Source organism: Hemicordylus capensis, chromosome 6 (assembly GCF_027244095.1).
Source record: "Hemicordylus capensis ecotype Gifberg chromosome 6, rHemCap1.1.pri, whole genome shotgun sequence".
In the NCBI taxonomy this organism is placed as follows: Eukaryota; Metazoa; Chordata; class Lepidosauria; order Squamata; family Cordylidae; genus Hemicordylus; species Hemicordylus capensis.
This window is the reverse complement of record NC_069662.1, coordinates 115,626,862-115,645,575: the sequence shown is the minus strand read 5'-3', so window position 1 is coordinate 115,645,575 and position 18,714 is coordinate 115,626,862. Positions and strand designations below refer to the sequence as shown.

The 18,714-nt window shown below is 42.7% G+C and overlaps 1 protein-coding gene across 7 annotated transcripts in view; it reads left to right on the top strand.

Annotated features, from left to right (window-relative positions):
* CREB5 (cAMP responsive element binding protein 5) overlaps positions 1-18,714 on the top strand; it is a 358,942-nt gene that overhangs the window by 85,765 nt on the left and 254,463 nt on the right. For 6 of the 7 annotated variants that reach the window (XM_053262690.1, XM_053262691.1, XM_053262689.1 and 3 more), the window contains one exon: positions 3,103-3,224. The exons of the other annotated variant lie outside the window; for it this stretch is intronic. In XM_053262690.1, coding sequence (XP_053118665.1) covers positions 3,103-3,224 — 122 coding nt within the window. The remainder of the gene's footprint in view (positions 1-3,102; positions 3,225-18,714) is intronic. 7 annotated transcript variants of the gene reach the window in all.

The window sequence follows — 18,714 nt, the reverse complement described above, 5'->3', positions numbered from 1 at the left end:
GGCCATACTGGTATGGACCTTGTGATCTTCCAACACTGCCAGTTATTTTTCCAGCTCCAGGTATGTTTCCACTGGAGAAGGCAAGCAAACAGAATAGGCAGGTAAGCACTAGGCTGGCCTGACAGCAACAGGCTTACCTCAGGTAGGGCATACAGAGAAGCAAAAGGAGCAGACAGGTGAGCACTGGGCTGGACTCTTCCAGCAGATGTGGGATTGTGTCAGGAGGCAGAGCTGGGCTGGTGATAGATTCACCTTGCCATCAACATGGGAGTAATAATCCTCAAGGAAATGGACTGAGCAAATAATTGAGCTAGCTAGCACAGCTCTCCTTCTACCTTTTATCCTCAGCACCATGGCTGTCATCATGATGCAGTATCATTAGGTCCAAGGATATCATAGCAACAAAAATGGGGGTCAAAGCATCTGTCACCCATAAAGTGAACCAGAAGAAAAAAGAACAGGTTCTAATACTGGTATGCTAGCAGAGGTGTAGCTATAATTGAGCGGATGGGTTCAAAGAAGGGGCCCCCCAGCTCCACCTCTCTCTATTTTCTTCATTATCTCCCTCCTTCCAAGAGGCCACCTGGGAGAGGGGTGAACACAGGCCCCTCTCCCCTAGCTGTGACCCACATGCTAGGGCAACCTGTTTGAGGAAACAGGAAACCTGTTGGAGGTTTCCCATCAAACTGGTAAAGATCAGTTTGTCTTCTAAAAGAGATTTCATCTGAAAAGCCCTGGAAACATGAACAAGAGCCGTAGCAGTTCTTCTGTGCAAGCATGTTATCCCTGCTACCATGAGCAAGCTGCACCATTGAATACAATGGTCACTGTAGGCTGCAGTTGGGATGTGGACAAGTCTGCAAATTTTTCAAACTTTTGTTTTTTAAAATTTAAAAATAAAATAAAAGTACCTGTAGCCCCTTCAGGGGGCTTCCTGTAGGCCGCGGAGGGGGGCGTGTTTCGTGAAGGTTCCCCCTCCCCCGCTGGTCTCTGAAATCATGGCTGCAGCTAGGTAAAAGCCTCCATAACTGTGCGCGGTGGCCATAGCTGGCATGGCCCATGGCCTCGCAGGGGTCATTTGTGCATGCGCAGTGGCCATTTTGTAAAAAACAAAATGGCCTCTTTGTGAGGCCATGGGCCATGTCTGGCCATGCCAGGCCTTGCAGGGGCCATTTGCGCATGCGCAGCGCAGTTATGGAGGACCAAAAAGAGTTGTTTTACCCAGCTGCAGCACTGATTTCAGAGGCCGGCAGTGGGAGGGGGAACCTTCACGGACACCCCACCCCCCGCAGCCTACAGGAAGCCCCCTGAAGGGGCTACAGGTACTTTTATTTCATTTAAAAATTTATTTAAAAATTTTTTTTGCCAACCCCTGGACTGAACTTGGCCAGTCTGGTTTGAGTCCAGTCCAGACCCAAACCGAACCAGACCAGCCGGTTCTGTGCACACCCCTAGGGTGCAGCAGCAGTCATTTCTGATGTTATACATATGGACTGGAAAGTCCACACATACACACACTCTTGTATCCCCTTTTGTACAGGCATGTTGTACGTAATTAAATAAAAACTTGAATGAATATACAAGGATGGGAAATCTAGTTGGGGAGAGGAAAAATTCCTTTTCTTTTCCTCAGCAGCCTGGGGCCCAAGAGGGCCTCAAACCAGGAGCCCTAACAAACATGGGATAGTCAGCAATCCTAGTTATTTAGGGTTTCGTGTGTATTATATATGGTGCTCCCCATAAAGATATAAGTCATGACTAGAAATGGATTAGGTCCCTCTTTGTACACCCCTCATAAGTAACTCTATACATATTTGCTGTGTACTTGGTTATCTGAGCTTATATGACACAATCTATTAGGGATGTGCGGAACCTGCTCAACGTTCGAAGGTTCGACATCAAGTTGGTTTGGTTCGAAGGCTCGAGGTCGGACCAAACCACACCCTGTCTGGTCCAGCCTCGAGCTGAACCAATCACAATTTTTTAAAAAAATATTTAATTTTTAAAAAACCTTTAGCCACTTGGGGGGGGGCATCCTCTCGGCCGCGGGGGGTTCATGAAGGTTCCCCCTCCCCCTGCTGGCCTCACTGCTGCGGTCATCACTGCTGCGGTCATCACTGCTGCGGTCATCACTGCTGTGGCCCATTTGGCCACTTTTTCCAGCCCGTTCGGACCTCTATATTTTGGTGTGGTGGCCATTTTGTCTGCCGCTGAGCATGCGCAAATGGCCTCTGCAAGGCCTGGCATGGCCCAGGGCCTTGCAGAGACCATTTGTGCATGCACGGCAGCCTTTAAAAAAAATTGACCGAAGGGGGAGGGGGAACTTTTATGGAAACCTATGGCTTAGAGAAAGCCCCCCGAAGAGGCTAAAAGGGGAAAAAAATTAAATTTTAAAAAAAAATTGTGACCCCCCTCGGACCAAACCAAAGCGGGGGGTTCGAAGGGGTGCCGGACCGAACTGGTCTGGTCAGGTTCAAGTTCGGTCCAGACTTGAACCAAACTGGGCCAACTGGTTCCATGCACATCCCTGCAGTCTATCCCGTTTGGGTTGGGGGGAAGCTAGACATGATACAGAAGATGTGATTAGGATCTCCAGTAGCTTTTGTTTTGTTGACAAGCAGCCCCACAAAACTGCTTTGATGATAGAGGATGTGGTACACTGAGAAAGGGATTTTTAATTCTTCCCCTTTGTGTTCTTCCAGTGATGTTAATCAGCCCTGAAGTTTCTATTAGTGTGTGGCGGTGGAAGGGACAGGGGCATAACAACCAGTGTTCAGATATCCAGTGAACACAGGCTCCCACACCCCCAGGGGCCCTGCCATCTGCCTTCCCCTTCTTGCCACTGCAACTTTCCATGTGCCACGGCTTGCCTTCTGCTGGTGGGCCACTGTGTGAAACAGGATGCGGGACTAGATGGGCCTTGGGCCTGATCCAGCAAGGCTGTTTTTATGTTATTATGCTCTGCAGTCCCTTGGCACCGCAGTTTGCCTCCTGCGGTGTTGTAACTTGTTATATGTTTATATGCTGCAATATATGATGTTACAATACCTTGTTTGTAACTGCAAAATACCCACTGCAGTTCCTTTTGGTGTTTTTCTCTAGACCAAACTCCGACACCAACTCGGTTCCTGAAGAACTGTGAGGAAGTGGGCCTCTTCAATGATATAGACTGCTCCTTAGAGCACGAGTTTAGGAAGGCACAAGAAGAAGAGAACAATAAAAGGGTAGGCCTTTCCCCCCTTCATTTTTTCCTTCTACGTGCTGTTTGAAAGCAGGGAGAACTCTAATACCTGAATGGGGAAAAATTAGGTTGGAAACTAGGTGGCACTGTAGATTGTAACATGTTTTCTAATTTTCATTAACTGATAAAACTGAATATGTATCCAGGGTTAAAGTTACTAAAAAGAGCATTAGTCGGCTTTTATAAGGGTGGACAGGATTTGATTACTAGGTCCACACTTAAACAAACCATCTTGCAACTGCATATCTCTTGAGGGCAGATATATACATTTCCTACATAGGGGACTTCAATGCTAATTCTCTGCACATGCTAAAATATATATGTGGTCACGGAGAAAGAAAAGGTGAGAAGGAAAGATCATTATTCCTGCCCTTCTAAAATACGCTTGTATAATATCTTGGGATTTTGTTTCAGTTTTCGACAATCTGAGGTCAAAAATAGGTTGCAGATATCATAGACTGGTTTAAATTAAGGAGAGAAAACTCAGCTATGAGCTTAGTAAAATTGCCCCATCGCTTGGAAAGGACTGTGCTTATTAGCATTGTCATCATTTATAGGTCTGGTTTTTATTATTAACAAAATGAAACAATAAAATGTTTTAATACAATATTGAATATATAGATAAATTAAAAGGTCTGGAATACAAAACTGTATTAAACAAGTAACAAAGAGAACTAAGATGATAACAATCATAAGTCTGCTGGGTGCTAAATTTGAATCAGAAAAATACTGAATCCAGAAAGGAAAGATATATGTAGCACTAATGACATGTTTCACAGTCTTCATCCGTCCACCACAGAGATCATCCAAACAGGTGTTCTTAATTATAATTATATCAAGGAGTTGTTTCTTGAAAGAGTATGATTCATCAATCCCGCCTATTAAGATCATCTGGGGAGGTCTGGTTGCAGTTGCCACCAGCTCAATTGGTGGCGACTCAAAACCGGGCTTTTTCTAGAGTTGTCCCGGGACTCTGGAGCAAACTTCCTAATGAAATTAAAGTTTCCCCTTCTCTGAATGTTTTAAAGAAAGAACTGAAAACAAAACTGTTTAGCCAGGCTTTTAGTTTATAGTTTTAAAGCTTTGGGTTCTAGAGTTTTTATTTGTATTTTAAATTGTTTTAATTCTATTTATGTTGTAATGGTTGTTTTTAGATTGTGAACAGCCATGGGACCTTTTTATGGGGCAGTATATATATGTACTACATACATAACTAACTAACTAACTAACTAATTAACTAACAAACAAAAATAAATAACCTAAAAGAGCAATACAACACCATGTCATGAATAAATGCAAACAATAGTACAATAATGAAAGAGTGATAAAGGAAAAACCTTAAGACAATCTGCATGGGTTCTGTTTCAGTGCTCTACTAGTATTTTGAATGGATAGCCTAGCTCCATCTGCCTGAGTGTGACTCAAAGACAGAAAGAGGAGCAACTGGGTTGCTGTAATAAACAGCAACAACATTTATGTTGAGGTTCAATTCAATTTGGAATTTTTGTGATTTCCAGTCACTTCCCATACTATAGGACACACTCCAGAAATTTACTTTAAGGCTTTGTTGTGAGGGTGAGGGTTTTGTTGTTGTTGTTGTTTTGCTCTGGCTTTTCCTTGTCATATCATGCTGGTTTTTGACTCTCTACTGAACTTCAAAAGCAATTTGCCTGTGATAGGCAGAGGTGCTGCTATGAAACCTTAACAGATATATGGAAGTAGTCTCTGGAATGTTAACATGGGCTGTTTGGGCTAATGAAAAAGTCTCTGGAATGTTTTCATGGGCTAATGAAATAATAGAAGTGGGACTCTCTACTCAAGAAAGGAGGAAGACATGGAGCTTTTTAAATAACTTTTAATTTGAAACTTTAAAACATATAATTTCAGTTGTGACTTTAGCCTGGTCTTTTGGTTAACTTTACTAATCTTATTTTACATTGTATCTATTTTATTAATGTTGTGAGCTGCCCCGAGCAGTAGTGTATTGGAGCGGTGGGCTATAAATATTTTAAATAAAATAATTAATAAATGCTGAAATTTCATTCATTCATTCATTCATTCATTCATTCATTCATTCATTTAATTTGTTAGTTGAATTTATATACTATTTTTCCCCTTAAAAGCTGAAATTGGTGCGCTTGCCTGGACATAATAACCATTGGTGCTTGTTTCTAAGAAAAGAGTCACAGGATTGTGCTGCAAAGTTAGTGATGAATTCACAGTAACCTGCAAAGCACAAGCCCTATTCAAACATTAAATTCAGTGTGCATACAGGTGATTGTACAGATGTAGATATTTTTGAATTACTATACATGCAGTTGTACAGATGTAGATGTTGATGAATTACTATACATGCATTCATTGAAAACATGAATTTGTTTACAGGTTCCTCAAAGGCAGGGTAGAACTAGTAAATATATTATAGGAGGCCCTTGTTATTCGCCGTCCGACACCTACAGTTTCGCGTATTCATGGTTGGGTCATAGGGACCCAATTTCTTTATCCGTGGTTTTAGAAATAGGCAAGATTCATCTTTCTGTGGTTCCTAGGTGGCCGGAAATGATTTCTGTTGTCATTTCTGACCACTATTTTGCAGCATGGAGCCATTTTGTGGTGACCCCCCCCAAAAAAAACTCCCAAGAATTTTTGAACAAATTCTCAAATATTTGGAGGTGTTGGGGTTTCCTCCCTGAGACAGGGAGGTGTGTCCAGCCAGCCAGTAGAGTGGCTGGATGCCAGGAGAATGCCAGGGGCTCCAGAAGCGAGGACAGCCCCAGCAATTACTTCTCAGAAGCCAGAGAGGATTCAGAGAGATATGCAACAGTTGCTGGGAGATGGGCAGGTGTCGCCCAAGAGGCAGCAGATTGGTGGAGAAGGAATAGCCAGGATAGCAGCTCCACAGCTGCAAGCAGCTGGAGAAATGAAAAGGCAGGGGCTGGAGTTGGGGAATTAGCCCCCTTTGGAGGCCAGGGATTGGGTGTCCAGGACATGTGCCTGGCCAGGGAAGACAGAGCTGGCCAAAAGCGGGGAGGAGTGTCCGAGATGCACGGATTTATTTAAGGCAGAGTCTGCCGAGGATGAACAGATCAGTCGGCATGGGGTTTGTGGGCCTGACAGTCTCCTGGACAGGAGCTGAGGCTTTTGGCTCCCACTGATAAGTGAAGGAGGGCAGTGAATAAACTTCCTTCCTTCCCCAGCTCTGAGGCAATGCCCGTGCCTATAATTCTCTGCGAGAAAGCAGAAAGGTCACCTTGGAAAATTCCTCCTTCCAAAAGCCAGACAGGAGGATTGGCGGTGGGGTGGGTGCGGCAGTGCGGCTTTCTGGAGGCCTGGAGAGCAAGGTACTATGCTTTATTCCCTTTATTTCTGCTTTTTTTGGACCTTTTTTAAAAAAGTCCAAGAAACCTAACCTCCCCGCCACCCAAGTTCCATAAACTCATGGTTTTGGGTTTTGTGGTTTTCATTAGGTGTTGGACTGGTTTGGTCTGGCCAATTGGGTTCAAATTCAAACCAAAATTGAACCAACCTGGTCTGGCTCTGGGTCCTGCTGAACACAGTTTGGTCCAGTTCGGCCATCAAACTGGGCCAAACCAGTTTGCAGGCCAGTTCAGGGGATAAACTTGTAAAAGGGAATCCAGTGAGGATTCCGCTTTACAAGCACAGGGGGTGGGGGGCCCTTCAGGAGATAAGGGGTGGCCAGAGATGGTTGGCGCAACACTGTCGGTGCAGCTGCTGGCACTGCCTCTGGTCATCCAAAGCACACACCCCTCCTCCTTTACTAAGTCAAGTCAAGTCAAGTTTTATTTACGGTCCTAGACCAAATAATCCATGCATACAAAAGGCAAAACAAATTTATAAGAAACTCTATAGGTTCTCATTATACATCTTAAGAGCAATATAACAAAATTTGGCTACGGAGTTAAAATTTAAAACATCCTCATCAGAGAGTAGAAATTTAACAAGTTGTTCAGCAGATTGATCCGGCTTTTTACAGACCAGAGGTAAAATTATTTGCTCCCTCGATTGCCTATGTATTTTACAGGATAATAGAATATGCTCAATGGATTCTATTTCCCCAGTGCCGCATCTGCAGTAGCGTTCTTCCAGGGGAACACCATTGTATCTCCCGGCTAATAATGCAGAGGGAAAAGAATTTGTTCTTGCCCTTGTAAATGCCCACCAGAATTTGCTGAGTGTAATGTGGGACAAATAATTTGCTGGTGAAAGATCCCATCTTGTTCTTACTCCTTTGTAGAATTCTGTTAAAGAGGCCCAGTTATTTTGCAATTCAATATCTGTCAAACGCTGTTTTACTATTCTTTTAGCATTTGCCAAGTCTAACTCCAGCAATTGTTCAGGGTCTATTCCTAGAGCAGCAAGCTTTTTACTGACTACAGTGCACCACTGTGGTTGTGGAATTAATGATAGAAACTGAGGAATTAGGCCCACCGGACATAGGTGGACTTTCAACCAAAAATAAATGATTAAAAGCCAGGCACGAGATTCGATCTTTATGAGGCCGGCCTCCATGCGCAGTATTACATTTGAGGTGCATCTTGTAGTCCCAAAGATAGCTCTCAAAAAACTGGATTGAATTCTTTCTAGCGTGTCAAAGTTCACATAAGGTCCCAGTTGGATCCCATATAGAAGCTGAGGGATAACCTTTGCTGAATACAGTTTTAAAACCGCAGGAATGAAACCTGCTCCCTGCGTTCTGAAAAATCTGTTAATTGCCACCACACTGCGTTTTGCTGAGTCAGCTACCATTCTCATGTGTGCCGATTTCCCAGCGTTTTGTTGAAAAACCACCCCGAGATATTTTATTTGATTGACCTATTCTAATTTATGTCCATCCAAGGTCCATATAAATTTTCTTGGTTTATTTTTAAAGCACATAATTTTAGATTTGTTATGGTTGATCTTCAAGTGTTCCTCTTGGCAATATGATGTTAGAACATCTAAAGCCCTTTTGAGCCCGACCCTGGTTTGAGATAAAATAACCGCGTCATCCGCGTACATCAGGATCGGGATCTTTTTGTTGGCTAATTTAGGTGCGTGGATATCAACATTTTGCAGCCGTTTAATCAGATTGTTGATATAAAGATTGAATAAATAAGGGGCCAACACACACCCTTGCTGCACACCTTTCTCAGTTGGAATTGGATTGGTAAAATAATTAAAAATATTTCAAATATTCATAAAAAATTGGAGGAGAGTCCAATTGCTTTGGTGTTTGGGTGGTTGTTGGAACCCATGGGTGCTCCACAACAGGGAATAATGGGCTGGTTCGAGTCCCATTATAACCTATGAGAAAAACATAAAAAATAAATTTCAAAAATTCATAAAAAAAATCATACGAATGTCCGATTGCTTTGGGGCTTGGGTGGTAGGTACCCATGGGTGCCTGCTACCACCCCACCCACATTTGGAGGTTCAAACCATTTTGAACTGGTTTGAACCAGTTTGAATCGAACCACCTCCTGTTTGGTTCGAATTCGAACCTGCAGCTCGAACCTAATCGCTGGTCTGGTTCGAATTCGAACCTTTGAACCAGTTCGAATTCAAACCGGTTCGCACATCCCTAGTAGTAACTTCCTGGCATTTTTCACAATGTGGTGAAATTGACTCCTGTGCATTCTTCACATGTGTCGATCACTGCACATGTATGTAATCAATCCACTAATTATGGGGTAGCTATTCCAGTGGTGGTAGGGAATAGAAGTAATGTTGACAGGTCAGGGCCATTGCAGGGGAAGGGAAATCAGAAACCTAATTGCTGTCTCCCCTTCTGCCTGTCCTGCCAGCTCTTTGACCTTGGAAAGCAAAGCTAACCACTCACAGAGCCTCATCTTGCTCCTTTGTAATGCCAGGTCAGTCAAAAATAAATCTGAAATCATCCATGATCTGATTCTGAATGAAGGGACAGATCTGGTATGTATTACAGAGACTTGGTTGGGGGAGGCTGGTGGCCCTGTCTGGTCCCGGCTTCTTCCTCCAGGGTACTCTGTTGAGGAGCAGGAGAGAGGAAGTGGGCAGGGAGGTGGAGTGGCTGTGGTCTACAAGAGCAATATCTCCTTTGCCAGGATCCCTGTCTAAGTGTCTGACCAGATTGAATGTATGTACCTAAGTTTGGGGCCCAGGGATAGACTGTGACTTCTGTTGGTGTACTGATTGCCTTGCTTCCTGACGGAGTGCCTAACTGAGGTGATGGACTTGGTTTCAGGCTTGGTGTTGGAGTCTCCCAGGCTTGTGGTGCTGGGGAACTTCAATGTTCCCTTTGGGACCAATTTGTTCCGGGTTTCTCAGGAGTTCATAGTGGCCATGATGGCTATGGGCCTATCCCAGGTGGTCTCGGGACCAATGCATATTGCTGGTCACACACATGATCCAGTCTTTCAGTCTGAACAGGGTGGTGTTCCGTGGGTGGGGACTTCTGTGATTTCCCCTTTATCATGGACGGACCACCATCTGGTTAAGGTTGGACTCACAACCACGTCCCACCTTTGCAGGGGTGGGGGGCCCCTTAGAATGGTCCACCCAAAAGGTTACTGGATCCAATAGGATTCCAAGAAGCCTTGGAAGGATTTAGTTTGGCTCTGCTAGTGACCCTGTCAACACTCTGGTGGAGAATTGGAATAATTAACTCACCAGGGAAGTGGACATGATCGCTCCTAAGCGTCCTCTGTGATCTGCTTAGAAACTGGCCTCTTGGTATACAGAAGAACTACAGGGGCTGAAGCAGCAAGGTAGATGACTACAGCGCAAGTGGAGGAAGACTTAACTCGAATCCGACAAATTATTACATAGAGAGCATTTGAAGATTTATGCTCAGGCGATATGTGTGGCAAATAAGTGATTCTTTTCCTCCTGTATCGCCTCCGCAAGCTTATTGATTGATTGATTGGATTGGATTGGATTGGATTTGTATACCGCCCTTCCAAAATGGCTCAGGACGGTTTACAATTAAAACTAAACCACTAAAACAATAAAGAGCTAAAACAAAAATTAAAAACAATATGACAACAGTTAACAATTTTAAAACATTTTAAAACAAGAATTAAACAATTGCAGTAATTAAAACCCCCAAACCGGGTTAAAATATTAAAACTGATTTAAAAACCCTGGAAAGCCAGGCCGAACAGGCCAAAGTTCAGTCTGATGGAGTTGTTCAGGGTTGTGAAGGGGCTAATAGGTGCCCCTTTCCCCTTGAATCAGTAATTAGAACCAACAATTACTCACTGTGATGTTTTTAATGAGTTCTTTGTGGACAAAATCTCTTGTATTCAGGCCGACTTGGATTTAAACTGCACAATTGTTACAGAGGCTGATGCCGAGCTGTCCAGCAGCTCTTCTTATGTGATGATCCTGGATCAGTTTCAGTTTGTGACTCCTGAGGATGTGGACAAGTTGCTTGCATCCTTGTCCAACATGGCTTATACTATCTGGCAGGGAGGCTGTTGTAGAGGGCCTGGTAGAGATTATAAATGCTACTCTGAGGGAGGGCAGGATGCCTCCTTGTCTTAAGGAGGCAATAATTAGACCGCTTCTGAAGAAGCCTGCCTTGGATCCCTCAGAGTTTAATAATTACAGGCCTGTCTCCAACCTTCCATGTTTGGGCAAGGTGATTGAGAAGGTGGTGGCCTCCCAGCTCCAGGTGGTCTTGGAGAAAATTGATTACCTAGACCCATTTCAAATTGGCTTTTGGGTGGGCTATGGAGTGGAGACTGCCTTGGTCGGCCTAATAGATGATCTCCAATTGGGAATTGACAGAGGGAGTGTGACTCTGTTGGTCCTTTTGGATCTCTCGGTGGCTTTCAGTACTATTGATCATAGTATCCTTCTGGAACATCTGAGGGGATTGGGGGTGGGAGGCATGGCTTTGCAGTGGTTCCGCTCCTACCTCATGGGCAGATTCCAGATGGTGTCTCTTGAAGACTGTTGTTCTTCAAAATCCGAACTTTCCTATGGTGCCCCTCAGGGTTCTGTATTATATCTTATGTTGTTTAACATCTATATGAAACCGCTGGGAGAAATCATCAGAGGATTTGGTGCAGGGTGTTATCAATATGCTGATGACACCCAAATCTATTTCTCCATGTCAACATCATCAGGAGAAGGCATAACCTCCCTAAACTCCTGCCTGGAGGTAGTAATGGGCTAGATGAGAGATAACAAACTGAGGCTGAATCCATATAAGACGGAGGTACTTATTGTGAAGGGTCAGAACTCAGGAGACTGTTTTGATCTGCTGCTTCTGGATGGGGTCACGCTGCCCCAGAAGGAACAGGTGCACAGTCTGGGGGTGCTTCTGGATCCGAACCTCTCCCTGGTGTCCCAGGTTGAGGCAGTGGCCAGAGCTGCTTTTTACTGAGCTTCGGCTAATACACCAGCTGCGTCCATTTCTTGAGTTAAATGACCTCAAAACAGTGGTACATCTGCTGGTAACCTCTAGGCTGGATTACTGTAATGTGCTCTATGTGGGGCTGCCTTTGTATGTAGACCGGAAACTGCAGTTGGTTCAGAACGCGGCAGCCAGGTTGGTCTCTGGGTCATCTAGGAGAGACCATATTACTCCTGCATTGCAGGAATTGCACTGGCTACTGATAAGTTTCCAGGCAAAACATGGTGCTGGTCATTACCTATAAAGCCTTAAACAGCTTAGGCCCTGAGAAGAGAATGTCTTCTTCTCCATGAGCCCCACCGCCTGCTAAGATCATCAGGAGAGGTTTGCCTGCGGCTGCTGCCAACTCATCTGGCAACTACTAGGGAACGGGCCTTCTCTGTTGCAGCCCCTGGACTTTGGAATCACTCTCTGTTGAAATACGAGCCTCCCCATCTCTGGCAACTTTAAAAAAGGCATTGAAGACACATTTATTCACCCAGGCTTTTAATTAGATTCATAGTTTTAAATAATTTTAATATTGGGTTTAAAATGTTTTTAATCTTGTAAATGATTATAATTGTTAATTGATTTAATGTTTTAAATGGTTTTAATTGTAAACCACCCAGAGACACAAGTTTGGGGCAGTATAGAAATAAGAAAGAGAGAAAGATAAATGAATGAATGAATGAATGAATGAATGAATGATTTTTAACATTGTTTTGTGCAATGTGGCCCCTAGTTTCTCAGGATGACAGAAAGTACTTTTTCCAAGCAAATGACTGCAATCAGCAAGCTGGATCCAGGATAAGATTTCAGTATTATTATTATTATTTCATTTAGCAGGTATAGGTAATATCAATGGACATGGCACTTTACATAATATTAGCTGTCTGTCCCAAGGAGTTTACAATGGGAGAGGGATGACAAATGAAGGAGAGGAAAGGGAAAGGTATGAATAAAAAGCATAAAGGCGGGAGAAAAATGAGTGAGAAATACATATTAGCAGTGTATGGTCATAGAGGGGAAAACAGGTCATAGGTTCTTAATTTCTCTATATATCTATGGGGAAAATGTATAGTTTCTGACAGACAGACAGACAGACACACACACCTGGCACAGATTCTAGCATTCTGACCACAGGATCTGTGAAGAAAATTAAAACTACAGCAAATTACATGTGATAATAGGAAATGGAAAATGAAGACTGTCTGTCTGACATCCAAGTCACAGAGTCATCCCTTTTGTGACAGCAGACTGTAACTGATGGCTGTGCCTCGGAAAGAGAGTGTCACTCAGACTCTGCAATCCAAAGCAGCAAGGTAGACAGTGCTGGCAGATCAGGTTATCATCTGAGCCTCAAGCAACAGGTTTTAGGTTTACACTGGTCTGAGCATAAAGTATCCATAGCATTTGTCATAGGTTATATTTGCAGCCACATGACCTTTCCCGCTGCCGGAGAAGAACTGCTGGCTAATTAGCTCTGGAGCAATGTGTGCAGGTCTGAGAGAACAAAGTCAATACTGGGACGATCCCTATTCTTTGCCTACCAAACAACTGCCACAACTTGTTAGACATCAGCATCTTTAACCTCACCTGCGTCCTGCATATGATCAAAACAAGAACAAGCGGCATCCAATCTGGGCCAGTACAAGGTACTTAATTTGGAGTAGCTATCTGTTTTCTGTGAGGAAGGGCAGGAGCTTGGAGTGTCTTGGAGATCTCTTACAAAGTACTTTACAAGTTGTGGAATGTGCAAGATGTAGCATGGTTTCAAAATACAATGTAAATGATAGTAATATTAATCTGTGCAATCCACCCAAATGCCATTGCTTACCATTTCTCTAGCAGAGAATTGCACCATAACCTAGGGATTCTTGTGACTTTCCATTTCAAAGGAGGACAGAAGGAGCAGATCTTATCAATGCTTCAGGTTAATCATGTCCCTTGTGTCAGCAAATTTGAAACTGTTAATGTATGCATCCCAGGGACCGGAGGAGGAGGATGGGAACAGGCCATCACTGTGCAATAACCCTGCTGAACCAATATTTTTTAAAATTCTGAATTGCAGTATAAAACTCTGAATTGCAGTATAGAATTCAGAGTTAAAACTCTGAATTGCAGTATACAACCATCTGCCAAATTGCCTCAGAGCTGTGTGAGAGCATGTGAGAGAACATATTTTAGCCTGGTGCTTTCCAGACTGTGCTGGAGGAAATGGTGTACAGACCTACCGTTAACTCTAATGTTTTGAAACGAGTTAGAGTTAGCTGTGTTGGATATACTCCACTGAGACTTTGAGGGAAGATAGCAGAAAGGAGAAGCAGCGGCAACTCCCCACTCACCTCTGGATCCACACGCAGGGTGCTCCCAAAGAAAGAGAGAAGTGGGGGGGGGGGGGGCAAGGCGCTGCTGAGAGAGAAAAAGGAAATTTATGAATGGAATTGGTGCCGGGGCTATTCTCAGCCAGAAAGTAAAGAGTTAATCTCACCTCTAGAGGTGAAGGGATAAGGGGGGATTCATATGTAAATAGATTCTCTGCATACCTGCTTTTGTGTCAGGCAGGCACAGAGGCAAACTGTTCTCAAACCTCAGAAAATCAGCTACTTTTTCATGATGGACATACAACATTGTAAGGCTATGACGTCAAGATAAGATCCGATGCTGTGCAAACAGCACCTTATGCAAGATGGTGTCCAAACCCAGATCATATGAATACACACCAAGCCCATACATTGCGAAGCAATTTTAAGAAGCCATCTGAAAACCACCCTGGTGACTCAATGCAATTCACACTGAGCAAGCTGGGTGAGCAAGATGAATGCAGTGAAAAAATGTGCTACTGCACCATCAGACTGCTCCATGGGTTACCGGGTGCAGGTATGTTTCTGTATCCAGATGATGTCCCTGCTCCATGGCTTATTTAGCACATAGTGTATCAGTGCTAAGCAGGAAGTTCAGGAAAGGATATGCCAATAATGTTTGTTCTTTTGGACTCTGTCATCCACTGTGACCCTTTAAATTCCCAGTCTGCCATATGGATTGTACACAGTGTCTTTATTGGCTTTGTGGGTGTCATTGCGATTTGGAAAACACTTTTTTTTTCTGGAAGCACCCTTGTCAAAAGGTGTCAGACTGGGCAAGGACCCTTGTCTTTACATGCACATATGGTTCCATTCTAGTCTTCCAAGTTGTACATCCTTGTTCCAGAAAATGGTGAGTCATGCCAGTGAAGGTGTCAGGGGTGTGTATGGGAAATGGCATTTCTAACTTGTGGTTTTATTGGAACATGATTCATGGTTAAAAAATCAGAAACAAAAAAGGTTATAACTTATAGACTTTTTATAAAAGGCTGCAGTGGACTAAAATACTAAATTTAATACTGTCTTCACTGTATATTTTACTGCTATAGAGAGATACTGATAAACAGGACAGAATTCAAAATTGGAGGCTTTTTTGCTGGAGTAGTGCTTTAAGAAAGGACTACAATATACAGTAGTATCTTTGGTCAAGTGACATGTAAGAAACACAAGAAACATGACAGTTACTTTAAGGATTTAACAGAAAAATACCCTTGATCTTTCAACTTACCAGTGCTTTCTTTACACTGGATCAGGACTCAGCAAACTTGGCCCTCCAGCTGTTGTTGAACTACCATAATCCCCAGTCACAATTTATTGTGGCTGGGGATGATGGGAGTTGTAGTTCAACAACAGCTGGAGGGCCAAGTTTGCCTATCCCTGCACTAGATTAAGGATGTACACCTAACCTGGAAGGAAGCCCCATTCAACTCAACTCAGTGAGATTTCCTTTTGTCCAAGCATGCATAGAAATTGACTTCATACTTCTTATTTTATAATACTTATAATATCTAATTATAATAAACAATTATTCTAAGATTAATAATTAATCTTAATTTCTAATTACTATTTACTCTAGTAATATGATTACTAGAATATTCCTAGTAATAGTCTCACCATATTAAGAATCCATTTAGAATATGGCTTCATGTTTCTGTGAACAGGGACAGCTCCAGATTTCAGAGGAACCTCAGCAAACTGTACTCCATGGGTCCCCTCCTACTGGTGAGCCCTGAGAGGGTTTCTCTGCCACCTCAACACAGGCTATTGGCACTGAATAGCCTCTGGGCACTGAATTGCCCTCTGAGGCCTCTGAGCCATAGGTAATTCCTGTACAAAACCAATCCTAACACCAACTCACCCCCAGTGGGTAACAATTTACACACACACACACACACACACACACACACACACACACACACACACTTACACACGTATAAAGAGCACAATTCACAAAGAAAACGGAAAGAAGGCTGGCTGCTGCTAACTGATCTGGAAAAAATGGACTATGAGGACAACAGGAACATATAAAAATATGCATATTTTTGAAAGCTGCCATATACTGAGTCAAACCATTGATCTATCTAGCTCAGCACTGTCTTCACAGACTGGCAGTGGCTTCTCCAAGGTTGCAGGCAGGAAAGAGGGAGAAGATTTATTTATTTGTTTGTTTGTTTAACACCACCCAAAACTCATGTCTCTGGGTTTACAATAAAATGACACAAATTAAAACAATTTAGAATTTAAAAACAATATTACATTCTATAAGTCACATTCAAAGCCTGGATGAACAATGAGTTCTGGATTATTTCTATAGGCTTAGAAAGTCTATAATTTTTCTCCACATATTGAAAAGAATGGACCTTGTTCAGTACTACAGTCATGCTCTTGTGAAGCATCAACTCATTTTAGGTACAACAGAGATTTTTCCACACCTTAAAGACAAATAAATGTTTTGTGGTATACACGTTTGAGGACTAAAACCATTAAAAACTCATCTTTTTAAAGAGGCTTTTTAATGTTTCATCTGCTGCTTATATCTGGTAGATTCTTTAATTTTTATAGTTCTCCGTTTTAGCTTTTTACATAACTTTTAATTTGAAATTTTTTTAAAAATGTAATTTTGATTGTAGTTTTAGCCTAGTCTTTTAACTTGTTTAACTTAATTTGGTTAACTTTACTAGTCTTATTTTACATTGTATCTATTTTATTAACGTCGTGAGCTGCCACAAGCAGTAGTATACTGGAAGGGTGGGATATAAATATTTTAAATAAATAAATAATGAATAGACGCCCACCTCATCATAACCATAAAGCACAGAGTTGCCAACTCTCACTGAAGCTATTCCTGAGGGGTTTCCCCCACCCCAGATTTTTCACAAAGCATGCCATTAAAATCTTCAGGATTGTTTTCTAGAGTCAATAGAAGAAATTGATATCAGTTTCTGGAACCTCCAGGCCACTCCTGGGGGGTTGGCAACTATAAAAGTGTTCTCAATTATACATGTCTGGAAAAGGAAAATGGTAAATTGTGAGGCAAAATGACCCATAGAAGTTCTAGTCTGTGGCAGTTCTATTAAAAGATTAAATGTAAACAGAATAAGCACAGGGACAATTCACGACAGGTCTAATTGGCACTAACGTGAAGCGAGCTGTAACTACAAAAGCTTGTGTTACAATAAATGCATTAAGGCATCACAAGATTCTTTAGGTTTTTTCCCTTGCAATAGACAAACATTCCAGCCTTATGAAAGTCGTTTCAATGTGATTTGGCCACAAGTTTCCAGTGGAATCTGCTCACAGTTGCTTGCATTACATCTTTTTAATTGAGAACTAGTGACTAAGGACTGACCCACACATAGAAGGGCTCTAGTCCAAATCTTACCTCTACACGAACTCACTAGGTGGCTGTAGCCAAGCCATTTGCTCTCCACCAATGTACAGTGTAGAGGTAATACAACTGACCTACCATACAGTCTTGTTGTAGGTAGACAATAATGTATTACAGTCAATAGACTGGATTTAACACAAATCAGTAACAGAAATATCCAAATACAAAACTTTACAGGGAGCAGTGCTAACAGCAAAAACAACAGCAACCACCCAACCCTGGATGGCCTCCAAAGTTCGTTCCTTACAAGTTACATCACCAGCTGCCTTCTGATTTTCATATACATGGCCAGAAACTTAGCCATTGCTAAGGAGACCGAAGGGCCAACATCCTGACTAAGACTGCATGTAGATGTGGAATGAGCCTATGCAATGGAAGGCTTCTACAGACTCAGCTATAGTGATTGCATGGGGGGACAAATTTCACTGATCTCTCATCCCCCCAGAAGTTCCCCATACCACCTCATATTTTCAGGTGATGCAGAGAACTTCTGGCGAAAGGAGAGATTGGTGAAATTTGCTTTCTGCTCCCCACAAGAGCATTGGTGTTGCAGTAGCCAGGAAGCCTTCTGAAGTATGGGCTCATCTTCCCTCAACACATATGTGTTAATCAGGATGTCAACCAATGTATTTGAAGTGAACAGTTTAAAATCCCATATGAATTTTAAAGGTGATGATTAAGAATATTTATATGCATTTATATATTTATATTTATTTATTTATTTCAACAAAATGAATTATCAACACTGTTTACATAACAAAAGGTGTAAGAAAATGGTTTCCCATCCCCATAGGTGATGCCAAGGGTGCAGGAGGCGTGTCAGCTTCCACCCTCCATGACTATGTTTTGATTCAGTTGGGGGAAATTAGTGTCAAATGGGTGCATCCCCGTGAACAGCAATAAAAATACCTTAAGAGCTGTGTGGGATGTGGCCATGATGTGACTGAGGGTAGAAACGTGACTTTGAAAACAAAGAGTTGCTTTATTGAGGGGTAATAGGGGTACAGGAAATGAAAAAGTGGATGGTTAGGCACGTTACTTAGTTGCTATACTAGGAAGGGCAATAGAGGTTTGTGGGTGAAAGAGAAAGAGGAAAGCCATTTGTCAGATCTACCTAGATCTCACTGTGAAAATTCTTTTCTCTGGGGAGCTCAAGCACAGAGCGAGCTAATTGGCACACCTGGGCAGAGGTGTAGCATCTGATGGCAAGGTGCACACAGGTGCATGGGCAGTAAGTGTGGCAGATGCAAAGGCAACAGCAAGGCATGATACCAAAAGCAAAAGCTTGATCCCAGTTTGAAGGAGGATCTTATAGGCAAAAGCATGTCCTAAAGCTAGGGGG